The sequence below is a fragment of the Acanthaster planci genome, linkage group LG04, assembly GCF_054643075.1.
Source record: "Acanthaster planci isolate LZ-2023a linkage group LG04, COTS_SCS, whole genome shotgun sequence".
NCBI lineage: Eukaryota > Metazoa > Echinodermata > Asteroidea > Valvatida > Acanthasteridae > Acanthaster > Acanthaster planci.
This window is the reverse complement of record NC_141780.1, coordinates 14,874,409-14,896,575: the sequence shown is the minus strand read 5'-3', so window position 1 is coordinate 14,896,575 and position 22,167 is coordinate 14,874,409. Positions and strand designations below refer to the sequence as shown.

The following is a 22,167-nucleotide window of genomic DNA, read 5'->3' as shown; positions in this document are numbered from 1 at the left end:
ACCATGTCCATCCTCAAGAACAAAGTGGTTGAGCCCCAAAAACTAAAGATTACAGAAACAAACTTGCTCCCTCACCTAAGCGGGGCACTTATGATGGTGTTCAACATGCTGTTGTGAAGCTTCTTTGCAGCTATCAGAGAGCCAATGTACAGGACCGTTGATGCGGCAGCTCCGATGATTATATTGGCCACAGAAAGACCTGCGTAGCCACCCAGGTAGTAACCAAGTAGAGGATCCTGCGACAGAGGATGAGATAATGAACTATGACTGCGTCCCAAGCAATTGGCTGTGGCTGAGAATAGCACACGAGTCTATGGTACTGACACCAGCCGCTTGTCAGAGGCTCCCATAGACCCAAGTATTGAAGCGAAGTGTTACAACGCAGGAAATTCCTTTGCCTTTACACACCATCCAGCGTGAGGTGCTTCATTTACCTCGGTTCCGTTCTGGGAGATGTTGAGAGTGTTGCCGTGTTCCGACCAGGCTGCCAGCCAGTAGTTGGTGCCTATACTCAAACCGTTTCGGCCCATCAGCAGCAGCAGTTGGAAGAAGAAGACCCCGAAGCCTAGATGCCTGATGTAGACTAGGTAGACGCGCCAGGACACTGAGCCTTCTGCCCGTTCTTCTTTCTCAACCAGTTTGCCGGCTGTTGATTTCGCTGACAAGACAAAAACACACAGACACCTGGAATAAGTGAATTAATTTTCAATACATCTGTGTGCTGATGATGTCATAACACATGCATGTTTTCCTAGAGGAGCCATGTGGAGAAAAGCATGCATTGAAATATGAAAGCATTCCCTGAACAAATATGCAAAACGTTTCTTCAGCATCACTGATAATGTCCAAGCTTTCACGCGACATTTCCTACTTTACAAGTGAATGTAATTTGTGTTGGTACACATGCACAACGCCCTTCCACACGCAGGCTCGTCACAGACGAGGCAGGCTCGTCACAGACGAGGCAGGCTCATCACAGACGAGGCAGGCTTGTCACAGACGAGGCAGACTGAAGATCCAGCCTGGGACCGTGGCTGATGAGATTTGGCCGCTGATCACAGCCGGTCAGTCCTGCCCCCACACGGGTACAGAATTCCTTCCAGTCAAAAACAACCCATTGCTAACTTTACCCTATGGGCAACTCCAAGCAAAAGAGGAACGTAGCATTGCCATTACCAAAGCTCATAACTTGCAAATGATAAGTTTTTATAAATTGAAAGTGAGGCAAAGTAGTAAGTACATTTGTTTATTTCTACCTTCGTTTTGGGGGAAAGATTGCTTCGCTTGCCAATTAGGATCAATAAGGTTGGGAAGGCTTAGCTTTCAACTTTCATGTGGGGTTTCCCTAACAGGCCTGGGCCCTGGGGGTGTCTCCCTCCATTGTGTATTACAACAATCATAATGAGAAGGTCCCCAGACTAACATCTGGCCAGCTCGGCTTTCTTCTCCTCTTCCATGATGCTGGAGACCTGCCGCACCAGCTTGGCTCGCTCTTCCTTGACCTGCTCTTCCCCTTCCGACTCTGACTCCTCCATCGCCTCATTGGCTGTGGCCGTCCAGTTGGCCACCAACTCTGGGTTCTCCTCCCGGATCTCCTCCAGCGTTCCCTGGTGCTGGATCTGGCCGTCCTTCATGTAAACGATCTGTGGCAGAGAGTACAAACCACAGAGCAAAACCTTGCCGAGATTACAGGAAGTCACACACCCTTATCTGCCCAAATTTGAAGGATACCCTCACTGGTCTCTGGTGAAGGAAATGGAGGGGGGGAGGGTTTTCAACTGAGCTCATGCACACTCCCAGTGCACGAGCAAGACGAGTAATTCAAACACAATACACCTCACTTCAAACGTTAATAAACCTGTGCACTAGCACGGTAAGTACCCATCAAAAGGACCGTCTCTTCCATGCTTAAACCTTCCCTTCTTTGTTCTAGGACTGCAGGACTGTGAAGGATCTGGTAGTCGCCTGGGGCGATTACAGAGGAGATAACAAAGTCTCTGTAATCTGCTTAGACAAAGCCATTGTGCCATTAAGGTACTGATGGGTTACAGCATAATGGTCAACGCATGGTAGAGCACTTGTACAAATCGTATCTAAATAACTTAAGTGCCTACCAGCCAGTGGCTTCATGCAGTTTCAGAGATAAAATCGCTATCTCCACCCACGACCAAATAATTCAGGCAAGGCTTTCCCAAGCGGTCACACCAATCTTTGGACCGTTTTGACCAAAGTCAAATAATCCGACCTTGTCCGCCTTGTCGGCATACTGCAGCTGGTGTGTGACCAGGATGACCGTGCGCTTGCTCTTCTTCATGAGGTAGTCCTCAATGCCTTCCTTAAAAAGGTGACTGCCCACATGCATGTCCAGGGCGGACAGGGGATCGTCCTGAGAGGAAGAACACCAATGAAAAGGCGGCATGAAAATAAAATCCACGGAGGAACAGAGTGAAAGATACCTCAGAGAGGCGCCGGATTCTATACTTCAAACTGGACGGTAGAAAAAAATTGGCAATCTAGGGACTAAGGCTGTATCCAAATCTGCTGTCTAGAGCTAGGACTAGATCTACACTCCACAGGAAATATGAGGAGACGTGCAGACAATAGACCTAGCCATAGCTCTGGAAGCCCGTTTGGGACACGTCCTCAGACACATCAAATGACAGCCTCTCAAACAATGATATATTTGTGTGCTACTGCACCTGTGTCATCACTACAACCAACTTAAATAGAGGGGGGGGGTGAGCGACCACTTTAGCAGGAAATTAAACACGCCAAGGGCAGAAATTTCTTTGAAATCTGCTGACTGTCAGAGATTTGAAATCATGCAACTCTGGCAAAGCCATCTGAAGTGGATGAAACTGGGTACCATCATCAACAGGCCGCCTCTTTTGTCAAGTTACACGAAGAAAATGCCCACGTTGCTGGCCCCCAAAAGGGCAATGAAGCACGTCACCCACCATCCCCCCAGTGCCCCTGATTACACCTCATGATTAATGACAGATGGACAGACTCACCAATATGACGACCTCATTGTAACTGTACATGGCCCTGCCTACGCTGACACGCTGCTTCTGCCCACCGCTCAGGTTGATTCCCTTCTCTCCGATCTCCGTCTTGTCTCCACCAGGGAGAATGTCGATGTCCGGCTGCAGCGAGCAGGCCGCTATCACCCTCTTGTACCTGGCCGAAATAAAATCAGGAGCTGCTATTGTTGCACTCCTCTGAGCTGTTCACTTTTACCAAATCTTTACAGGTATCGAGTGATTAGATATATCAAAGTACGTGAACATAGGACAAGTAACTCTGTTTGATATGTATTGCTATCTTAATATTCATAAAGACCACACCCCAACAAAATTGCTGAAGCAATCTGTCACAAAAGCAGCCCGCTAAATGTGGTTATCTGGATCCAAGTCAGTGTTTAGCTACACAATTTGGCATGCAACACAGTGTGACCTAACTCAAATGCAAATCCAAGGTGTGAATAACAATGGGTGAGAATCTCTCTTCACCAGTTGCACGCATACGCACTCGATCTAGATACAAGAAACTTGACCAATGCCACCGTGCTCACATGGACCCTGAGTAACCCTAACCCCTTAATAACCCGAGGGCTTCAGAAGGATATAGGGCAGGCTTTCCCCCGGGGCATTGATATGTGTGAGGGGGGTTAAACCAATTTTGACTGAATTCTAGTGCCTAAAGGAAAAGGGAGTATTTTAAAGTCTGATAGTAAATTTGCTACAAATTTCCCTCCTAAAATAAATTGATCTTGCATTCTGTGTCCCTCTTTACCATTCTGAATGATCCAAAGCTGATCTATTTCAAAATATCCATGCCTTTCCTTTCATCTTTGTGTAGTTTACATGTACATGCAAGGTGGTAAAATTCAACAGAACAGCCTGAGGTGGTCACTAAAATCACTGAGGTGGGCCACCTCACACTTCAATAAATGGGCAGAAGAAACCCTGACACAAGACCTCAAGGGTTAATGACAACATACACAACTTAAAGTATTTTGTTGAATTATTAATATATGCAGAGCATTCAAAAATTATATGATCCAATGACACTATGAAATTTAGATCAGTTAAAATAGGGTTAAATGTAGTTTCTCGGTTAAAATGTATTCCACCTTAATTTGAACCCTGTTTTCAACTGCATAGATCAAGCCAAAATGTTCACTCATTTTAACCGTGTTTCAACTGAACCCACCACACTTTGTTATTCAATCCTTCATCCTCTCCTGGTCCATCGACAGTCCAAATGGACAGTCACCCGTTTTAACCATGTTTTAATGGTGGAGAGATGGTGTGCTACAAACTGCAGTGTCCTGTTGGGTAAATCCACTTTTTACCTGATTAAAAAAAAAGGCGCGGTTTGGGGGATATGTATTTTGTTTACACAATAAATTTGCTGATTTTTTACATATAAAGCAATAAATTGATCAAATAAAGTGATACCTGTGTCCGGAGTAGTTTAAGTTATAATAAACAACTGAAGTTTTATTGGTATAGTTACCGTTCATTAGTCCTTAATGACAATTAATCAGAAGTGACTGTTTTCTGTGTGCACAAAATCAATAGCGCTAGCGCTAAAATTCAAGATGGCGGTGCCCATAGTCGATGTTAACCATTCGTCAAGAGCGCAGAAGCTTTTACTGATTAAAACTCCCCAAAGCACCTTGGTACCGCCGGCCCATAATCCCCAACAAATTGGCAAGAACCTGGTAATCCAAACCATACCGGAATCTGGAATAATTCATCCCAGTTTTGAGGACGAACTTCCTTGTTCCACAATTTCTCCAATGGACAGTGTCACGGCTAATGGGCCGACTGCTTGGTACAGCTGCAGTTCCACGCCCATGTGCTGAATCGCTGAGCTGGTCATGTCATGTGTATACACAGTTGACTGCCGTGTGACACGTAATATCGAAGGCAAGCTATTCTGCACGTGCACGGGCCGGGGCAGATAAAAAGGTGCACAGGGGCGGATGCAGACATGAACAGATATTGCGGCAGGTGACGATCACCTTGACCGGCTTGCGTTGGCCAGCCGTCAGTATATTTTTATTCAAGGAATAACTCATTCTCACCTTCTTCAAATTAAACCTTACATGGCACTTTTTGATCCACAGTCTACGGCGAATTCCTGGTTAGATCTCTCTCGATCCCCCCGGTCCCCAAGTTTAGAACATCCTTTTCATTATCGTGTCGGCCAATAGCAAGAATGAAAAAGACGTAACATGCAAATGGAACCGTACCTCTACGGAATGTGAAAAAATACATTTTCCTCTGGAGTTGCCATCAATCAAAATTCATTTTGAACGTCCATTTCTAATTTTATTGGCCAAGTATGGAGCGTAAGAGCGTGCATCTTGGAGATTTGCATGTATAATGCTTTTTGGAATATACATCAGCACAAATGTAATGAGAATTTAGTATTGTAATACGGCCAAAATGCCATACCTACATGTACATGTACATTGTAACTTTACATGATAAATTCACTGATTTTTGACATATAAAGCACTGAATTGATTGAATAAAAACGATACCCGTGTCTGGAGAGGTTGATTTTGAATTCTCACCATCCTGTGATGCGGGGCCATGTAAGTTTACTGTACATGTACATAATACATGTAAATGTACTTGCACGTGCGCATGTACAGTCCCGAGCTAGCGCTGGTATAACTTATTTTCCTGTTTCCGTTGTCTGTGTTTTCTCAATGTTTCTTGCAACTGCATGCATTTCGTTTGCTATCAGTGTCATGTCTTATCAAAGCTGACCATTCAAACCTAACAGTGTGGGGCGGTTCGGTTTGAAAGTGCCATGTTAGATGATTTTGGGTTCGGTTCTGCAGTTCGTTGCATTTAATGCATCGTTCGATGCATTAAATAAAATGTCTGTATCCTGAAATACATGGGATACATGAAGCCGGAAAACTGATACATTCAGGTACAGGATAGGCCTACGAAGAACTGAGTACCAGTGTAAAGAACCCACTTGTATCAATCAGTGGTGATTAAAAGTTATTTAGTATACCGTTAGGGATTAGGGCAGGGCGGCCTATTAATGCGATATGATCGCCAAGCACAAGGAACTCATCTGGCCTTGGGGATTATGCTCCACAAAACTGAGGGCAGAGTGGGATTCCCTAGAAGATCCCTGTTTAACCGGAATAGCCGGCCTTGCTATTCGACCACATAACTGACAGCAGAGTTAATGAGCAGGGCTCCTTACCAGTTTCCAGAAACAACCCCATTTTTACCCTTGTATTTTTGCTGCACCAAGTTTAACCGAAAATGAACACGGTTAAATCGAGTGATCAGACGGCATACACCAGTTTTAACCAAGAAACTGCAGTTTAACCGAGCGGAATTCATAGTGTGAACTTCCCTGGCTAATTATGCACTGTAACATCTCGAGTCTTGAAACTCTACGATGATGTGGTTACACTCCAGATGATGTTTTACCTGTCATTTTCCAGCTGGTTGCCAAAGAGTACATTCTCTTTGAGGGAAGCATTTAACAGCCAAGCCTTCTGTGCTCCGTAGGCCACGGAGTTGTACTTCCTGAATGGATGGGGAACAAGTTGGGAAAGCGTACCAGCTGACTCCAATTCCCATCAAAGTAAAATCATGTGATGTTATGTTCTGAACAAGTTGCATCCTCACTGCAGACAGACCATGATGTGAGGTTATCTTCTAAACTAAACTTGAATCCTCCCTGTAGGCAGACTGACTGTTTCTAGGCACACAATGGGCTTCTTGTCTTGTGCCACTTCAACTACTGTACTAGATGCACTATTCAAAACAATCCTGTGTGTACATTTGACAAGGATGACGTGGCTGGCTATGTTTGCTGGAATGAAAAGATTTATAGCTTCTTTTCCCTGCTCATGCTTGAAATTCAAAAAAAGGTCATCACTGGCGATCTGGCACGCAAGATAGGGACAACTGCTTAGAAAGGCTTTGTCCAAAGCACTTGACCGAGGAATGATTTGAGAAGAGCCAAGAATCTTTTGCATGTTTCAGGCCAGCATACCTGTTCCACTGGACGCGGCCCGAGACTGTGGTCATCTCCCCCAGGATGGCCGACAGTAAAGAGGACTTGCCTGAGCCGACCTGACCCACAACCATGGTCAGTTTTCCTGTGGCAGAAACAAAGAATTTGCTGACATAAAATGCCGTGACAAAGAAATAAAATCTTGCAGTTACAAGTGTCTGATGCATACGTCATGTGAAACGTTGTTTGACAAATCTGAAACACTAATAGTTTCCTAGAACACCTGAATAAAGTCCCCCTACTACATGCTGACATCACCTTGTGTTTAGAAATTCATGCAATCTTACACGTGCAATAGAAGGTTCTATTAACTAAACACTGTTGACTGGAACACACAATAGAACCCCCTGATTAGATGCTGCGGATACTAGGGGCGAGATTGGAGGAAAGTGAATTAGCCACAAAATAATCAGCAGAGGGATATTAAGTGCCCCACAGTAGAAGAGGATACATGGTATGCATTTGTGTTTGCCTGAAGGCACCCCGAAATACCCATGTCTTGGGTTCTGTATGTTTTATACATAAACCCTTGATGGTAAACTCAGGATTTTTCAGATTTGGAATAGAAGAGATTGGTTGAAAAATCCTGAAATCAGGAAAATCCTGATGAAAAAATCCTGAAATCAGGAAAAATCTCACACCTGGGGTACCGATTAGACAACAGGGCTTTGTGATGTAAACCACCTACCAACTGGGATATCCAAATCGATGTTTCTGATGGTGGGTGTACTGGCAGTCTGGTCCCATGTGTAGTCCCCTTGGATCTGCAAGGGCAATGAGGAAGGAAGGAAACCTGACCCAAGTTCCAATAAACAACCGGCTGATCTTCAAGTAACTTTTCTTGTACTGAGCTAAAATTGAAAGGGTTGCGCAGTGATTTATTGCAACTTTCAAAATGGACTTCTCAGCAAATGGTACATACATCCATGATTTCTACAAACTTTATGGTCAACTTATAAATTTTATGATCAATGTTAGTTGTAAATTTCCCAACACTACAAACAGCTATCGAGTCACAGAAGAGAGAAAGCTTGTTGTTCTTATGACCTCTGACACAGGGTCGACTCACATCACAAATGCACAAACAGGAAAAGCATTCCAAGCTATTGAATCGATTTGAACGCACAAGTCTACATTTGTGCATCGACCAACAGGCTATGGGTCGTTTAAGCTCGCCAATCAGCGACGGGGCCTTGGGCGAATGCATTTCTCACCCTTATTGCAAGGTTGTCCGGGATGCTGGGATGCACTGGCGAACGTGAGACGCTGTGGATACCCTCCATCACCCCGTCTTCCTCGTCCTCCATTGACGAGAGCAACCTCTGCCTGTCCTCTGCACGATGGCGTTTGGGTTGACGCACGGCAACCTGGGTGACAAACAGTGATGTCATCAGGTACTTTTCGAGTAATGATTTTACTACTGAATATTAACCAAGTAACTATAAACAAAGCTAGAAGAAATGCCAATTGGGCAGCAAATTTGGAAAGGTTTAATTATAAGAAGAAGTCGAAGACTTCAAACTGTCACAGCTGTTTAAAGTTTTCACGACCAAAGTACTCTCTACTCTGCTGAAACTACTGAGATTTTGTCCACTCAATAGCCATTTTTGAAATAAAAGAATGATCACAAGACAGATGTTTAACCCCTTCACGGCGGGATTATTTTGACTGCGACTGCTGGGCTGTGGTATGCCCTGAATGGAGGGCTTTGTCCAGCAGCAGGCCCCATTGAACCAGCAGCTGCATGGTGAATAGACTGTATGCGTGGTATGCACTAATCCTCGAAAACAATGGTGCGGTAGTAGCAGTCCTCCGTAGCAGGTGTTGAGACTGTGCATAATGAAATTGAATGTTAACCCTAACCCTCCCAAATCCTCCAAAATCCTCTTCCACAAACTGGAGGAATTTGGAGGATTCAGGGTGTGTGGAAAAATTGCATGGCTGATTTCGAAGGTCTTGAATTAGACCTTATCTTGTCTGTGCTTAGTCAAGCACAAATTTAGCTTGATATTTCTTTTGAATCAACCGCACTGCTCAAGAATGCCATTCGCACTGCTTCAACACAATGACAGGAATTGCCGGAGGATTTTGAAGGATTTGGTTTGTTAAGCACACCTCTAGGTAACATTTTCAAGAAATATCGGAGGATTTTTGAGGATTTGGGCTGAATGCAATTTTTTATGTTAAAAATTGGAGGATTTCGGAGGATTCAGGATGGTTCCTGGTAAAAAGCCGGGGGGGTTAGGGTTAAAACAACTTGATAGCAAACAATGCCTTCAGTGCAAGCCTGGCACGTTTTGGAGGACAAGACATCTACCTTTTCATTGATGAGTCCCTTGCCAGCCTCGATCTCGGTGTCCCCCTCGTCCAGCTCCAGTGTCTCGATCTCAGCGGCCTCAAAGAACGCCTGCAGCCGCTTGGTGCTGACCACGGCGTTGATGTGCATGACAAAGACCATGGGCATCAGGAAGAGGGGGAGGGACATCTGGTTGAAGACGGAGAGGGCGGCGAAGGCCACGCCCGAGGTCAGCGGCAGGCCGGTGAGCTTGGTGTACAGGCCGTAAGACTACAAGAGAGCAGAGTACAGTTTGTGTGTATCTGAGTAGTGGTTTTGAGACAAGTTTACGCTACGGCTCAAAATATGGATCCACAAACCCTTGAAGAGCCAAGTTATTTTGGACCATTTCACAGCCGGTTTGACTCAAGAGCAAGACCACGAACAGGATCAGTCAAAAGTAACAGGATGAACAATGGCAAACCAAAGCTTTTGTCGTAATTCATCAGCACAGCTGGTGACTTGACTTCAGACTGGAGGTCTTGTGATGGTATGGGGGGTCTTGTGATGGTCTCAAGAGATCTTGACTACAACACTGGATATCAATCAACGATGAATTGACTCTACCTTTCCCTAGAAATTTCTCTAAAAACCAATTCCAGCAGATGCTTTTTATTATAAGCACAACTTACCACAAGAGTCACCATGAGTGGGCTGGCGCTGGTAATGGTTGCTAGATTAGGCAATGGAATAAAAATGAAAACAGTTGTTTAGATGAACAAATTGGACAGCAAAATCCTGTACACAAGGTCTCTTATAAAAGGAATACTTGACAGCATAAATGACCATTGTCACTAAATTTTGGTCAACTCTGCTCGGGTATAGTAAGACTTGTAGCGATATCATCAAGAAAAGCTTGACGGGAAAAGTCTTTGGGCATTTTCGATGCACAGAGACTGGTTAGTGCCAAACATGAAGCCTATGAGACTGTATCACACAATTTCAGCCGACCGTTGAAACCAGTGAAACAAAAACTTCACTGCCAACTTACTCAACAGAATCCGCCAGCCCATTGCCTTCATCATGTTTAGGATCTCCAGGCCTCGGACCTTCTTGATGGCCGTGTAGAACATGTCCTCCCAGCCGTACAGCTTGATCAGCTTGATCCCCTGCAGCAACTCGTTGGTTCGCTTCAGACGCTCGTCCGATTTTTCCTGAGGGAACAAGAGTGCGTGTGTTGAATTCGCCTGGCCGACAACCTGGCCGAGGCCCCGGACCAATTTGAAGAACAAGAGCGATTCAGTTTCATAAAAAGGAGAGGGCTTGGGGAATTTTGTCTACATTTTGTGCTGTTTGGATGTCAAAAATGTCTCCATGCTTTGAACTGTCAATCTACCAAATCTCAGAGCCCCAACATTTTTTTTTCCCACATTTGGCAGTTTTGCAAAAAGGTGGGTGGTGGCCTGAACACAAGGGGGATCTAAGATCGGGAGGATGGGCCCAGAACTTTCACTATAATCAAAAAGGAAGAGCAGAGGGGTTCAATTTCCCATGTCTCCAAAATTCAGCGAAAGTTACATGAAGTGAACTGAATCAAACTTGGAGCTGACACTGAGGAATCTAAGCAACCACTCGAAATGCCAGGATCCATTTGCATGAAGGGGAGATCAGTTTCATTAAGCAGAAATTATCGTCTACAAAATCATTCATCTGTGACCTGCTCTGTGAAGATGAGCAAGAAATCTCCAGAGCCACTCGTGAGCTTTAGTCCGAATTGCAGAAGAGCAAACTGAGCTCTTTGTTTTGATGCGCCACTCAGTTTGGTGTCCTGATAACAACGGGCATTATGTGGATGAAAAATGTTGAGAGTTCCTACGAGCCTCCAGCTGGACCATGAGAGGGTGCAATTTTCCTAGCAATGAAGGCTCCTTTGGTCAGAAATTGCTGTTCCCAAACAATGAGATGCACTTGTTAGGGGCCCGTTGCCACCAGAAAAATGAACACTCCCGACCAACATGGCCCGTTTCAACCGACGAGGGGGTGCTCACTTTCGTAGAGCAGGCCAGATGTACCATATCTATGTACTATGCCAAAACCAGCAGGTTGCAGTCATGTATATCAACCATGAGTTTTGGGGTTTGGTTACCTTTTTCTCACTGAGCAAATATTTCCTATGCTTCGCAAACTTCCGAGCTCAGCAGCCCTACGAGAAAATTGGATACAGTTGGTAAAGCAGCTTACCATGATAGCCTTCTGGTATTTGGCCGTCTGCCTGGCTATGACAGCTTGGATCGGTATGGTGATGAAGAAGACGACGCAGCCAATCAGGGAAGCCACTCCCAGCTCAAAGTACAGAATCACCATGTAGCCGATGATCTGATGGCAAAAATACCGGTAGGGAACACCGACTTCAAGTGAGCGCAAAGCATGGAAGGCATGAGAGCCAATGTCAAGTTGAGGTACTTCACGGCTGAATCCCCCCAGGTACTTTTGTACCGTATTAGGCGGGATTTGGTCATGTCCAAATGTCTAGGGCTACGGCAGTGTCTTTTGTCAGCCTGTCACTTGTAGTGTACATCTCTAATCGGTGAAGACCTAAAAAGCTTGCCATAGACATCAGACTTGGATGCAACCTTAGTGTGGAACTCGCTCCATGAGCAAGTAAATCCCCTTGACACAGAGGATAAGGTAACAGTTGAATGCCAAGTAGACTGGTGCAGCATCTTCAAATACCCTAACAGCACTTCAAGAATTTATGTGCTAAGCAAAAAATCAGCTGCGAACCAGTCAAAAGACAAATAGAATGCACGACATTTTAGTTGGTAACCCGTTTCTGCTCAGCAGAAATTTTGCTCGCTCTACAGATTTCTGTGCTTCAGCGAGCTCTGAGAAGCAGACCCCAGGTGTGAGAAATTGTTCAGGCGTATTCTGCGCTGGACATGCATAAACAAGAACCCATGAGTGGTGGATCGCCAAACGGAAATCACTGCTTGGTAAAGCATTCCCCCGCGTTTATGAATACAAGCTATTCAGGAACATGGAGAGAGGTGCTCAAGACTAAAGCCAGTCAACATTCTTGTGAAGTTTTCTTCAGAGCTCAGTGACATTTGCATGCCCAGCAACTTACGAAAAAAAAGCAAGCATCTTATCAATTTCAAAGCATGTCAAGCATTATGGTTTCTGTTTACCAATAAGCTTTTGCAAGTTACATTTGAATAAAATCTGGTACACCAAACTCTTTAAACTCACGCAAACATTACACTCTGAATTCTCCATACTAAAGACACTGTTGCTATACCTTGTGATATGGGGCAAGCTTTTGCTTAGTTACATAAGAGACGCCTTGCAACAATACACTGTTCTCAATGGATAAGAAGGACACAAAGGGACCAGTCCATTCCAGAGATGATGGTCGCTATGGCTTGCCATAGGCTTGCCCCGAATCACAAGGCATAGCAACAGTGTCTTTAGACAGGGGAAGTCAAATTAGTATGTTTATGTGCAATAAAATGCCACAGTGTATCAGATTTTATTTAAATTGAACTCGCTAAAGGCTTATTGAGAAATGCCTCAGAGCCACTCCCAACATGTGCCAGAACTAGGATGTGCAAGTTCAGTTCAAAACTTCTTCTCTGCATTCGCTGCTTTTAAGATGCAAACCAGTGCACAAGTACATCCTGTGCTTTCTGTGGCTGTGTCCGAATTAATTGGCTGCGGCTTGAAAGTGCACCGGACTGTATGGGTAGCAGCTACAGCCGCTATCATAGACCTGTGTGTAATTTCAAGCCCTAGCCATCTAGTTGGGACACCGTCTTGGTCTCCCGTACAGGGTGCAATGTGGCTCCTTACATGTAACTACCATTTCGATACCATCTGATACGAACGAAAATCACATTAGGAGTGAAAAGTGACGGAAATGTGAAAGGACACCATGAGATTACCTGCTACCCACTTGCCGTTTAATGAAAATTTGGACTTTCAAAAAAAAGCGAGTTCTACATTGCAGCCAACCATTAATGTCAAGCCAATGCCACAAATACCAGTTCACTGGAGTCATTTGTACAGTATCTGTGCTATCTTTCCTACCGCAACCACAAATTTTGCCACATTCCGGGCATGCCCACAGAGTGATATCTGCTATCAGAGCCCGTGAGAGCAGCCAATTTCGAGTTCAATACACGGTCCACCTCTTCCACTTCCCGCGCATGTACAAAACAGAATGAGGGATTAGCGAATTCAGTTGCGGAGGTAAGTTGAGGCACACTTGATCTTTTGACCCAACAGCCGCGCCCGTGTATACAGATAGCCAGATCCTGTTTACATGTCCTCAAGCCGGAAGAGTACACCTTCAGAAAAACGATGAAAGCGGAAAAAAAAGCAACCTTCGTGAACTGTGAACAGCAAAGCAAGAGTCGACATGTTAAAAGCGGTCGAGTGAAGAGTGAGCTGGCACGTTATGTGTCGTATGCAGTCCCGGACACCCATACATACCAGAAAGGGTATGCCCCACACGTATTGGATGTACTGGATCGAGGTCTGGATATTTGTGGAGTCCACAGACATGTGATTGGTAATTTGGCCCATGGTCATAGCGCCCCCTGTCATCGTATGGCTGGACAGTCGCAGCGCCTTGTCATAAATAGCAGCCTGTTCGACAGATCAGAGGACAGTTTTTAAAAAGGAAGGCTCAAATGAAGGGAAAGGCCTTGCGGCACGTACCAGGAATGGAATGGACCAGATGTAGTGGACCCACTGTGTGGAGTTGAGGATGTTAGTGGTATCCACCGACATGTGGTTGGTGATCTGGCCCATGGTCATGGAGCCCCCGCTAATGGTGTAGCTGGAGAGACGCAGCGACTTGTCGTATATTGCAGCCTGCGTTTTACAGAAAAAAAAAATGTTACATGTATGTGCGCACAATGGGTCTGTGGTCTCTCGCCGAGAAATTGAACTTACCCAGTTTAAGAGTGGCCGTCTAGGAGAGACGCAAACACCTGCATACGGAGCTGCTGTGCAATGCAAAACCAAGTTCCGAGAAGAAACTCACAGTCTTATACATGCATCTCAATCTCCATGCAACAGGGTTATCAAAATAGCTTATCTTTCGGGGGGGGAGGGAGGCAAGAACAACAGGGAAAATACACCTGTTGGTTCTGACTTGAGCCAGTTTGCGCCCACACGTAACAATTTCTCTGAACTCTTTACAACATTATCAATTCTTCATATCATCGAAATATACTGTCCTAATATTTGCAGTGCATTGTGGGATACTTCCTAAGTAACCAGTTGGGTAGGTGTTTATTTGGGCTTACCCAAGCAAGCGTTGGAGAAGTAATCACGCGCGTTGTATGTCAAAACACACTATGTGTGATTCCCACACCAAAGGGACAGAGGGCATGGCTCTTAGCCTATGTTTAGCTTGGAAGGAGGGGAGGGCAGGCTCAATTCCCTACCTGCATGGAGGACTTCAGGTGAGCCGACTCCGTGATGACAATGTGGTAGTGACCCTGCTGAGACAGCAGCTTGACAATGTTGGACCAGAACATGATGATGATCAGCACAAAGCCGTTACTCAGAAACTCCTGCACCGAGACGTACTCGCCCTGAAAAAGTGTCCGGAACAGCACACTGAGGACGTTTCAGATATTTCAATGACGCCCAAATGTCTTCAGTTACAATTCCCATAATTATTGAGCCTCGTCTAGTATACAAGGGGTTTTTTTGGGGGGGGGGCAGACTTATGCACATATCTTCTAGTGGAGTTTTGAAGTTCCTTTGAAAGGTGACCAGAAGCTGGTGCAAAGCAACAGCGTGTACAAAACAACTTGTACATGTACCTGGGGTACAGCCTCCACAAGCAGGTGACATCTTGTGTCAACAAGCTCAAGAGGCCAGTGGTTTAATTCTTTTTCGATCTTAATTCTTATATTTCTGGGTGAGTTTTAACCAGCGATCAACTTCAAGAAATATGAGTTTGAACTGTAAAGAAACTACTAAGGTTTTGCGTCTTTTGTTACCACTTTTCAATTGCATGCTTCAGTGCTTGAAAGCAGAGGCAGGCAAACCCCTGTTTGTTGGTGTTTGATTATGGATTACCAGTTATTGATTGGTGAAGGGATTAACCACTTGCTGCCAGGTGGATTTTTCTTGAGCAAGACAAGATGCCAGCTCATTTTCAAGATTTTCCGTTTTCAAAATTCTTCAAAAATTCATCATTTCATTTAATGGCCGTTTATGCCAAAATGAAGGACTCTTTGGGCACTACTCTGAAGCTGACAGGTAAAATTCATCGACTCCTGAATATTTCAGCCAGGCCTGCAGCCTTGGGAAAAGAGCCCAGATTGTGCGGTGTTACGTAAGATTCTTTTGTTCCCGAAACCGGCACAGTGCACTGCTGACCTCTTTTCAATAGGGGCCAGATTGGCGTGCAGCGGTGCTGTGTGGCTCATCACTGCGGTGGTGGGAGTTTTTGTCCCTGGTGGTAATCCACTCGCTCTAAATGCCTCAAACCATGGTATACTGTTTAAAAACAAGACTGGATTATCTCCTCTATTGAGAGCGAAAAAATGACGCTAATGCCCAGCAGCTCAGTCTTTTGTGCTGAGCACGGTCTTTTGTTATAAGGCCCAATGCTTTTGTCCCAGTTCCGGGCTCCCCTGCTCTGCATATAAAGCCTATGTACATGTACTCGAAAATGGGTCGCCCCGCAAGGAGTGGTTAAGAAGATAACAAGCTGGGAAAGGTGTTGAACCTTCAACAACACAAAGGCAGTGGAAACCTTGCCTATCTAGTGGAGTGTTTCCCTCATGAATCATCAATGGTTTCTCACAGAGAATATTAGTCATTTGGACTACACTACAAGCCACAATGCTACTCTGAACCATCTGCTAAATGATATTTCTATCAAGCGAGCGGAGTTCAATAGCTTCATTCCAAACTTACCCGTATGTATTCCTCCTCCGGTGTTTTGTAGAATATTTTGGTGACGTAGTTGATGGCTCCTGCCAGTGCCAGGGGTGGTATGAAGGTGGCCGCATCGCCAAAGAACTTGACAAAGCCCCCGACAAGGATGCGGAAGCCGAAGGCTCGGGCATAGACGCGGTAGAGGCTGAGCGATGTCTTGTTTGCCTTGGCTCTCTCCTGGGGTCAACCAGTGGAAGAAGGTGAAAATCAAGACTTTGACTCACAGCAACTTCGTAAGGGGCTCTTTTGGTAAAACTATATCGCAGCTGAGAAGAAATTAACTCCGCCTGGAAGTTTCAAATACTGGGCTTTGCTCGGTGAGCAGTACACGTACACGTCTTCCTGGCATCTTCAATAAACTGCTAGGGTTTTTTTCCTCACATTTTTGACCATCTGAAAACTTACAGGGGCATACTCAACCATACGGTGCTCCACTAGTCCTGCTTCCGGAGCCACTTTACATATGAGGCACAAGTGCTATCCATGCCGATTCTAGAATTTTGGTATCTTTAGAGGCTTAGTGGTAGGAATTTGTCTACTTGACCCCTATCTGGCATGATGCTTATACCTGCTCTTTCCTGAGGGCTCTGGTGAAGGCGTCCCTCTGGTACTTGGTGGTGTGAATCTCGGACAGGCTGCCCAGGTCTGACATCTCTAGAGCTTGCTTGTAGCCCTTCTTGAAGATCCAGTTCAGCCACCAGTAGAATGCCGACGACAGCAGGCTGGTGTAGCCCTGCAGATAATGCATGTCGTCCTTCTTCAAGTCCTCTGGAAACTTCTCCTCTTCACAGCAACACTTGAAGATCTTGAAAAAGCAGCAGAAAGGAAAACTATTTACCGATTTGGACACTTCCATTGTATGAATGTACATGAACTATTTCCATAAGTTTTTGACCTTTGGCATCTAACACAGGCCATGCCATGTGCGTGTATTCACACGTACTTCTTCATGTACGTGTATTGTACATATACCAATATTGACAAGCACTGCAGAGCAATGATTAAGTAAGATTAACCCCAACACTCCTCAATCCTTCACCTGTTGGAGGACTGAGAAGTGTTAGGGTTAAAATATGACTTTAGTTTACTACTTGAACTGAGCCTGTACGGTACTGGAATTAAAGGCTAGTGGATTTACCAAGCATTAAAAAAAAACCCCACAAACTTTGGCATAACCGGCTTAGGGTTAACCCTAACCATCCTCAATCCTTCAAAATCCTCCAGGCGGTTTTGGAGGATTTTTGAGGAGTGAGACTGCACGGCAAAATTGCATTGTTGATTGTGAAGGATGCAATGCCACAAGATTATGTAGGTAAGGCCTTGTGTTGTTTATGTTCAGCCATGCATAAACTCATGCCCACATTATGTGAAAACTTCCCTAATGCTCCAGAATACCATTCGCACTGCCTCAACATAAAGAGAGGACTTGCCAGAGGATTTTGAAGGATTGAGGCCGTGGGCACCCTTCCACAGAACAAATTTAAGAAATATCGGAGGATTATGGAGAACTGAGGCGGTATCCAATTTTTTCATAGGGTTGTTGGAGGACTTTGGAGGAAAGAGGGTGTATCCTAGCCAAAAGAGCCAAGGCGGTCAGGGTTAATAGATGAGCCAATATGTCATTCAAATAAGTACCTGTACATGTACATGTATGGGTCACTCGTGTTAGGAGCTTTTTCATATTTTTTAAAATTTAGGTTCTATTCACCAAAAATACAAAGGCTAACAGAAAATCATATTGTGTTTTTATTCAATAAACAACCTTGTAACATTAAGTGAGAAATCCTTCTCGCAAGGATGTACCCAGTGTGAAGGTGTTGGACACGCCATTGTTTGTCTTTAACCAGCGATGCTGGGTGCGGCAGCCACAACAGATCTGACTGGCATGACTAAAGCAGTTTGCCTTGTTATTTTGGAACTTAATACAAACACATGTACCGGTACCAGGGTTGGCACCCCATCACAGCAGACAAAATTATGATGTATATCGATTGCTGAAATCACTGATGTCTTTTTGAACTTTCCAAGTCACTTCATGGAGTCCACCAGAGCTTCATTCCTTTTACCAACCACTCTCAAATTTCATACAATGTACATGTACATAAAATGCTCAAAAACAGAAAGTCCCAGAAGTGTATGGTAAGGCTTTATATAAAAGGTCAATTTGGTATTTACTTTGTCAGAATTCACTGTCCTGGATGCAAAACGTGTTTCCCTATTTAGACTCAAAGTTTCAACATTTGCTGTTGGCACAATCGTCACAACAGTTTGTTTTGTGAACTCAGACTTTGACACTTCGGCGTGACACACTAAAAAAGGGCGGGGTATGAATCTCTTGTCCGATGCAGAATAATATTCTGACACTTGACAAACATTCGAGAAACAGAGAGTTTGAGTTGTCTTTGCGTTAAAATGAAAATATAAAGACTTGCCATAGAAAAATCATTCCTTGTGCTAATGCCCACAGTAATACTATCATTTGCAATGTAGCCAACAGATTGCCTGTCCCCGATGTCCAAAACTACATGTACATGTACGGTCTTTAAGTGCTAAACTCTAGGCTTATGGACATAATGTATGTAAGTGTACCGGTACATGTATCTGCACATGAATGTCTCAGCAAACTGCGTACCAGTGCATTAGTTTTTCCATTGGCAACCAAATAAATGGCCAAAAATTCATCTGCAGGGTCTGTGGATAAAAGCAGATACACTCAAAATATACTACATGAACATTGATATTGGAGAGTTCTGAGAGCCATGGAATTGGAGACTTGAGAAATACATGTATGGCAATGGACCTCTGGCCTGGACGTAGGGCTTCCAATTCTGAGCAGTTTGGATGCAACTGGGTCCGAGAGTGGCACTAGCCATGTTGTGGAGGGATCTTTCATCAAAATGGCTGATTTCCAGTTTGGGACACACCATTCATTTTCGGGGTGGTCTGCTTCGGGAACTGGGAGAGAGAATCTCTCCAAAAAAGTCACAGGTCAACCTGCCAAATTTTGAAAGGAAAATGAAAGGTGACGTGTTTATCATCATATTTCCTTGTAGCCTGAACACCTGTGAGAGTTGAGAGTAATTTTTTCAAAGAGGAATGAATGCGGATTTATCACCAGTGACTTTGGAAATGTACATTTGCTTGGTGGCACCCTTATGCACAGGTCTGCCATCTTAAATAGTCAGGCAGCTACTGTGAATAGTTTCTTAAAGCTTCAAAATGTGAGAGAACAGAGATGACTTCATACGGGCAACTTATTGATCGTCTTCCTTGTGCTATAATAGTAACTTCAAATTGTTGCTTAAAAAATACACATGTAGATTCCAAACAGAAGCTATGTGCACATGTACCGTACCTTTAATTATAACAGAGGCTCCTTCCCATTTAAGAGAGTTCTACACGTATAAAGTAAAGGTGGACTCACAAAGCAAAATCTAAAATGCAGTCTCATTAGAAAAGACGATGGAGATGGCCATAAGACAGCTGCCTGGCCCACGTGGTCCAAATGACAGCTGCCTGGTCCATGTGTGCCAAAAGACACCTGCCTGGTTCAGTATGGGCCAAAAGACAACTGTCTGGCCCATGTGGCCAAAAGACAGCTGTCTAACTCATGTGGGCCAAGACAGCTGCCTGGTACAGGTGCATGTGGGCCCATGTACATGTAGGCCAATATACATGTACAGCTGCCTGGATCATGTGGTCCAATATACAGCAGTCTGGCCCATGTAGGCCAATATAGAGTTGCCTGGCATATGTACCAGCCCAAAAGACAGAGCTCTGCTTGGCCAACATGGGCCAGAAGACAACTCTAACTCTGAGAAAGCACTGCCTTTTCAGATTTTTTATTAGTTTCCACTGTTTATCTTGTGTCAACAAGATTCAGAGGCTAGTGGTTTACTTTGTTAATAGTAATTCTTTATCTTTCTGAGTAAGTTACCCACATAACCAGTGATCACCTTATGAGTTAAAATTGTAACGAAACTACATAAATCAGGGCTTTGCATTTTGTGATACCACTCTAGGAACTTCAACTCTGGGGGAAAAAGGCCACAGCAACACTGAGAAAGCTAGTTACAATTTTATGCTTCAATGACCGAAAGCAGTGGCAGGCAAACTCTAGTTTGTTTGTGTTTGACTACTGATTATCAGTAATTGTTTGGTAAAGGGATTAAAAAGATAAACTGGGAAAGGAGTTGAAATGTCCACAAGGAAAAGGCAGTGGAAACCTTGCCTCTCTCTCTTGTGGAGTGTTTCCCTCATTGGCCCTTATGAGCCAAGACTAGACAGCTGCCCGGTCCATGTGGGCCTACACAACTGTCTAGCCCATGTGGTCCAATATACATGTACAGATGCCTGGCTCATGTGGTCCAATATATATGGCTATCTGGTCCCTATGGGCCAAGACAACTGTCTACTCCATGTGGGCCAATATGACAATGTACAGCTGCCAGGCCTATGTGGGCCCAGGCTCATAGGCTTTCTTTTCCATTTTCATGCATCTTATCAATAATTTGATCACTAGGTGTCATCCAATACTTTTTGAGCTTGGGACTGAATTTCATGGAACTTAGGCAGAAAGCACAGACGAGAGCAAGCCAAAAACAACACACATGTACACGTACTGATACATGGCATTTTAGCTGGTAATCTTACATACCGGTACATCATGTACATTAATTTGCAACTTACATGTCCATACATGTAATTTCTATAATTTGCCCATACTTACTAAGGTAGCTTTTCCCAAAATTGAGTTCCAATACCAAGTTTAAGTCCTACAGGATGACAATTACTGAATTGCTCCCTGAAAGTACAATTTTCTAAATACAGCTTATATTGTACATGTATGTACCTTTACTCGGATGACATTTAGCTCCAGCAGAAGGAACAGGCTGTAAATGGCAATAGCTGCCAGGTTGAGATCAACCCGTAATATGGTGAGATCCACCCCCAGATCATGCAGGAAATTCAGGAGTCGTGTCACCTCGCCTCCCAGGGCCAGCGCCCAGTATACCAGCAGCAGCCAGGCCATGTGCCGGCGATTCCAGGTCTCCATCTGGTTGTAGTAGAACATGGCCAGGATGGTGCCCACGAAGACCAGCACTGCGGGGACGTACAGGTGTGGCCTGGTGGGCTGTCCGTTGTAGACCTCCAGCTCATTCAGGATGCCTTCGGCGATCTGGCAGAGTAGCAAGGAGAAGAAGATGAAGTTGATCACCCAGCGGCAGTTGTGGCCTGGGTACTGGATGAGGTACCAGTGGCGCTCCTTCCGGATGCGGGTGCAGCATCCCAGGATGAAGAGAACCAGGACGCCCAAGACGATGAAGATGAGGTGTGGCAGGGTGTAAGCCAGATCCACAAAGCAGGCATTGTACAGGGTGTGGTTCAGGTCAAAGGTCAAATTATCCAGGGTCTCGGTGTTGTTGACTCCGCAGTACCAGTTGAACTTTCCAAGCACCTGGTCCATGCCGACCCTGTGGATACATGTACAAGATGAGTTACTCAACCATGTCCTTCAACAAACGCAAACAAAAGACGATCAGGGCTGCACAGGTCTGAGAATTAAATATGGTCTTAAGAATTTTTTTATACGATTGCCAGGATAGTGAATGGGGAGGGAGATAGTGAAACTTCCCAGAGGGTTTGAAATACCGGTGTTTGATAGATGGAAGAAGGCACAAACCAGCAAATGTGAGCCCAAATGGTGCTGTACGGGGCTTCTTGCCACTTTTTGAGAGTTTAAACATGAAGAGTGTGTCACTGGTTTGCCCTGTAGTAAAGCGGACAACTTTTGAAGGATTCACACACGTTCCTTGCTAAAATACCTAGGGGGCTGATTGGACTGTGGCCTTTTCAGTCCA

The 22,167-nt window shown here is 44.7% G+C and overlaps 1 protein-coding gene across 3 annotated transcripts in view; it reads right to left on the bottom strand.

Annotated features, from left to right (window-relative positions):
* LOC147799415 (ATP-binding cassette sub-family C member 8-like) overlaps positions 1-22,167 on the bottom strand; it is a 48,854-nt gene that overhangs the window by 13,741 nt on the left and 12,946 nt on the right. For 2 of the 3 annotated variants that reach the window (XM_087135920.1, XM_087135918.1), the window contains exons 2-19: positions 21,159-21,780; positions 16,875-17,111; positions 16,286-16,483; positions 14,797-14,946; positions 14,063-14,218; positions 11,585-11,719; positions 10,395-10,557; positions 10,036-10,076; positions 9,386-9,634; positions 8,283-8,435; positions 7,757-7,832; positions 7,048-7,153; positions 6,477-6,575; positions 3,015-3,180; positions 2,246-2,386; positions 1,424-1,643; positions 435-658; positions 76-236 (exon numbers count right to left, since the gene is read on the bottom strand). In XM_087135920.1, the coding sequence (XP_086992046.1) occupies positions 76-236; positions 435-658; positions 1,424-1,643; positions 2,246-2,386; positions 3,015-3,180; positions 6,477-6,575; positions 7,048-7,153; positions 7,757-7,832; positions 8,283-8,435; positions 9,386-9,634; positions 10,036-10,076; positions 10,395-10,557; positions 11,585-11,719; positions 14,063-14,218; positions 14,797-14,946; positions 16,286-16,483; positions 16,875-17,111; positions 21,159-21,773 (3,290 nt within the window). In that variant the 5' untranslated portion in view covers positions 21,774-21,780. Of the gene's footprint in view, positions 1-75; positions 237-434; positions 659-1,423; positions 1,644-2,245; positions 2,387-3,014; positions 3,181-6,476; positions 6,576-7,047; positions 7,154-7,756; positions 7,833-8,282; positions 8,436-9,385; positions 9,635-10,035; positions 10,077-10,394; positions 10,558-11,584; positions 11,720-13,834; positions 13,991-14,062; positions 14,219-14,796; positions 14,947-16,285; positions 16,484-16,874; positions 17,112-21,158; positions 21,781-22,167 lie in introns of all 3 variants that reach the window. The other variant, XM_087135919.1, reaches the window with a different exon arrangement.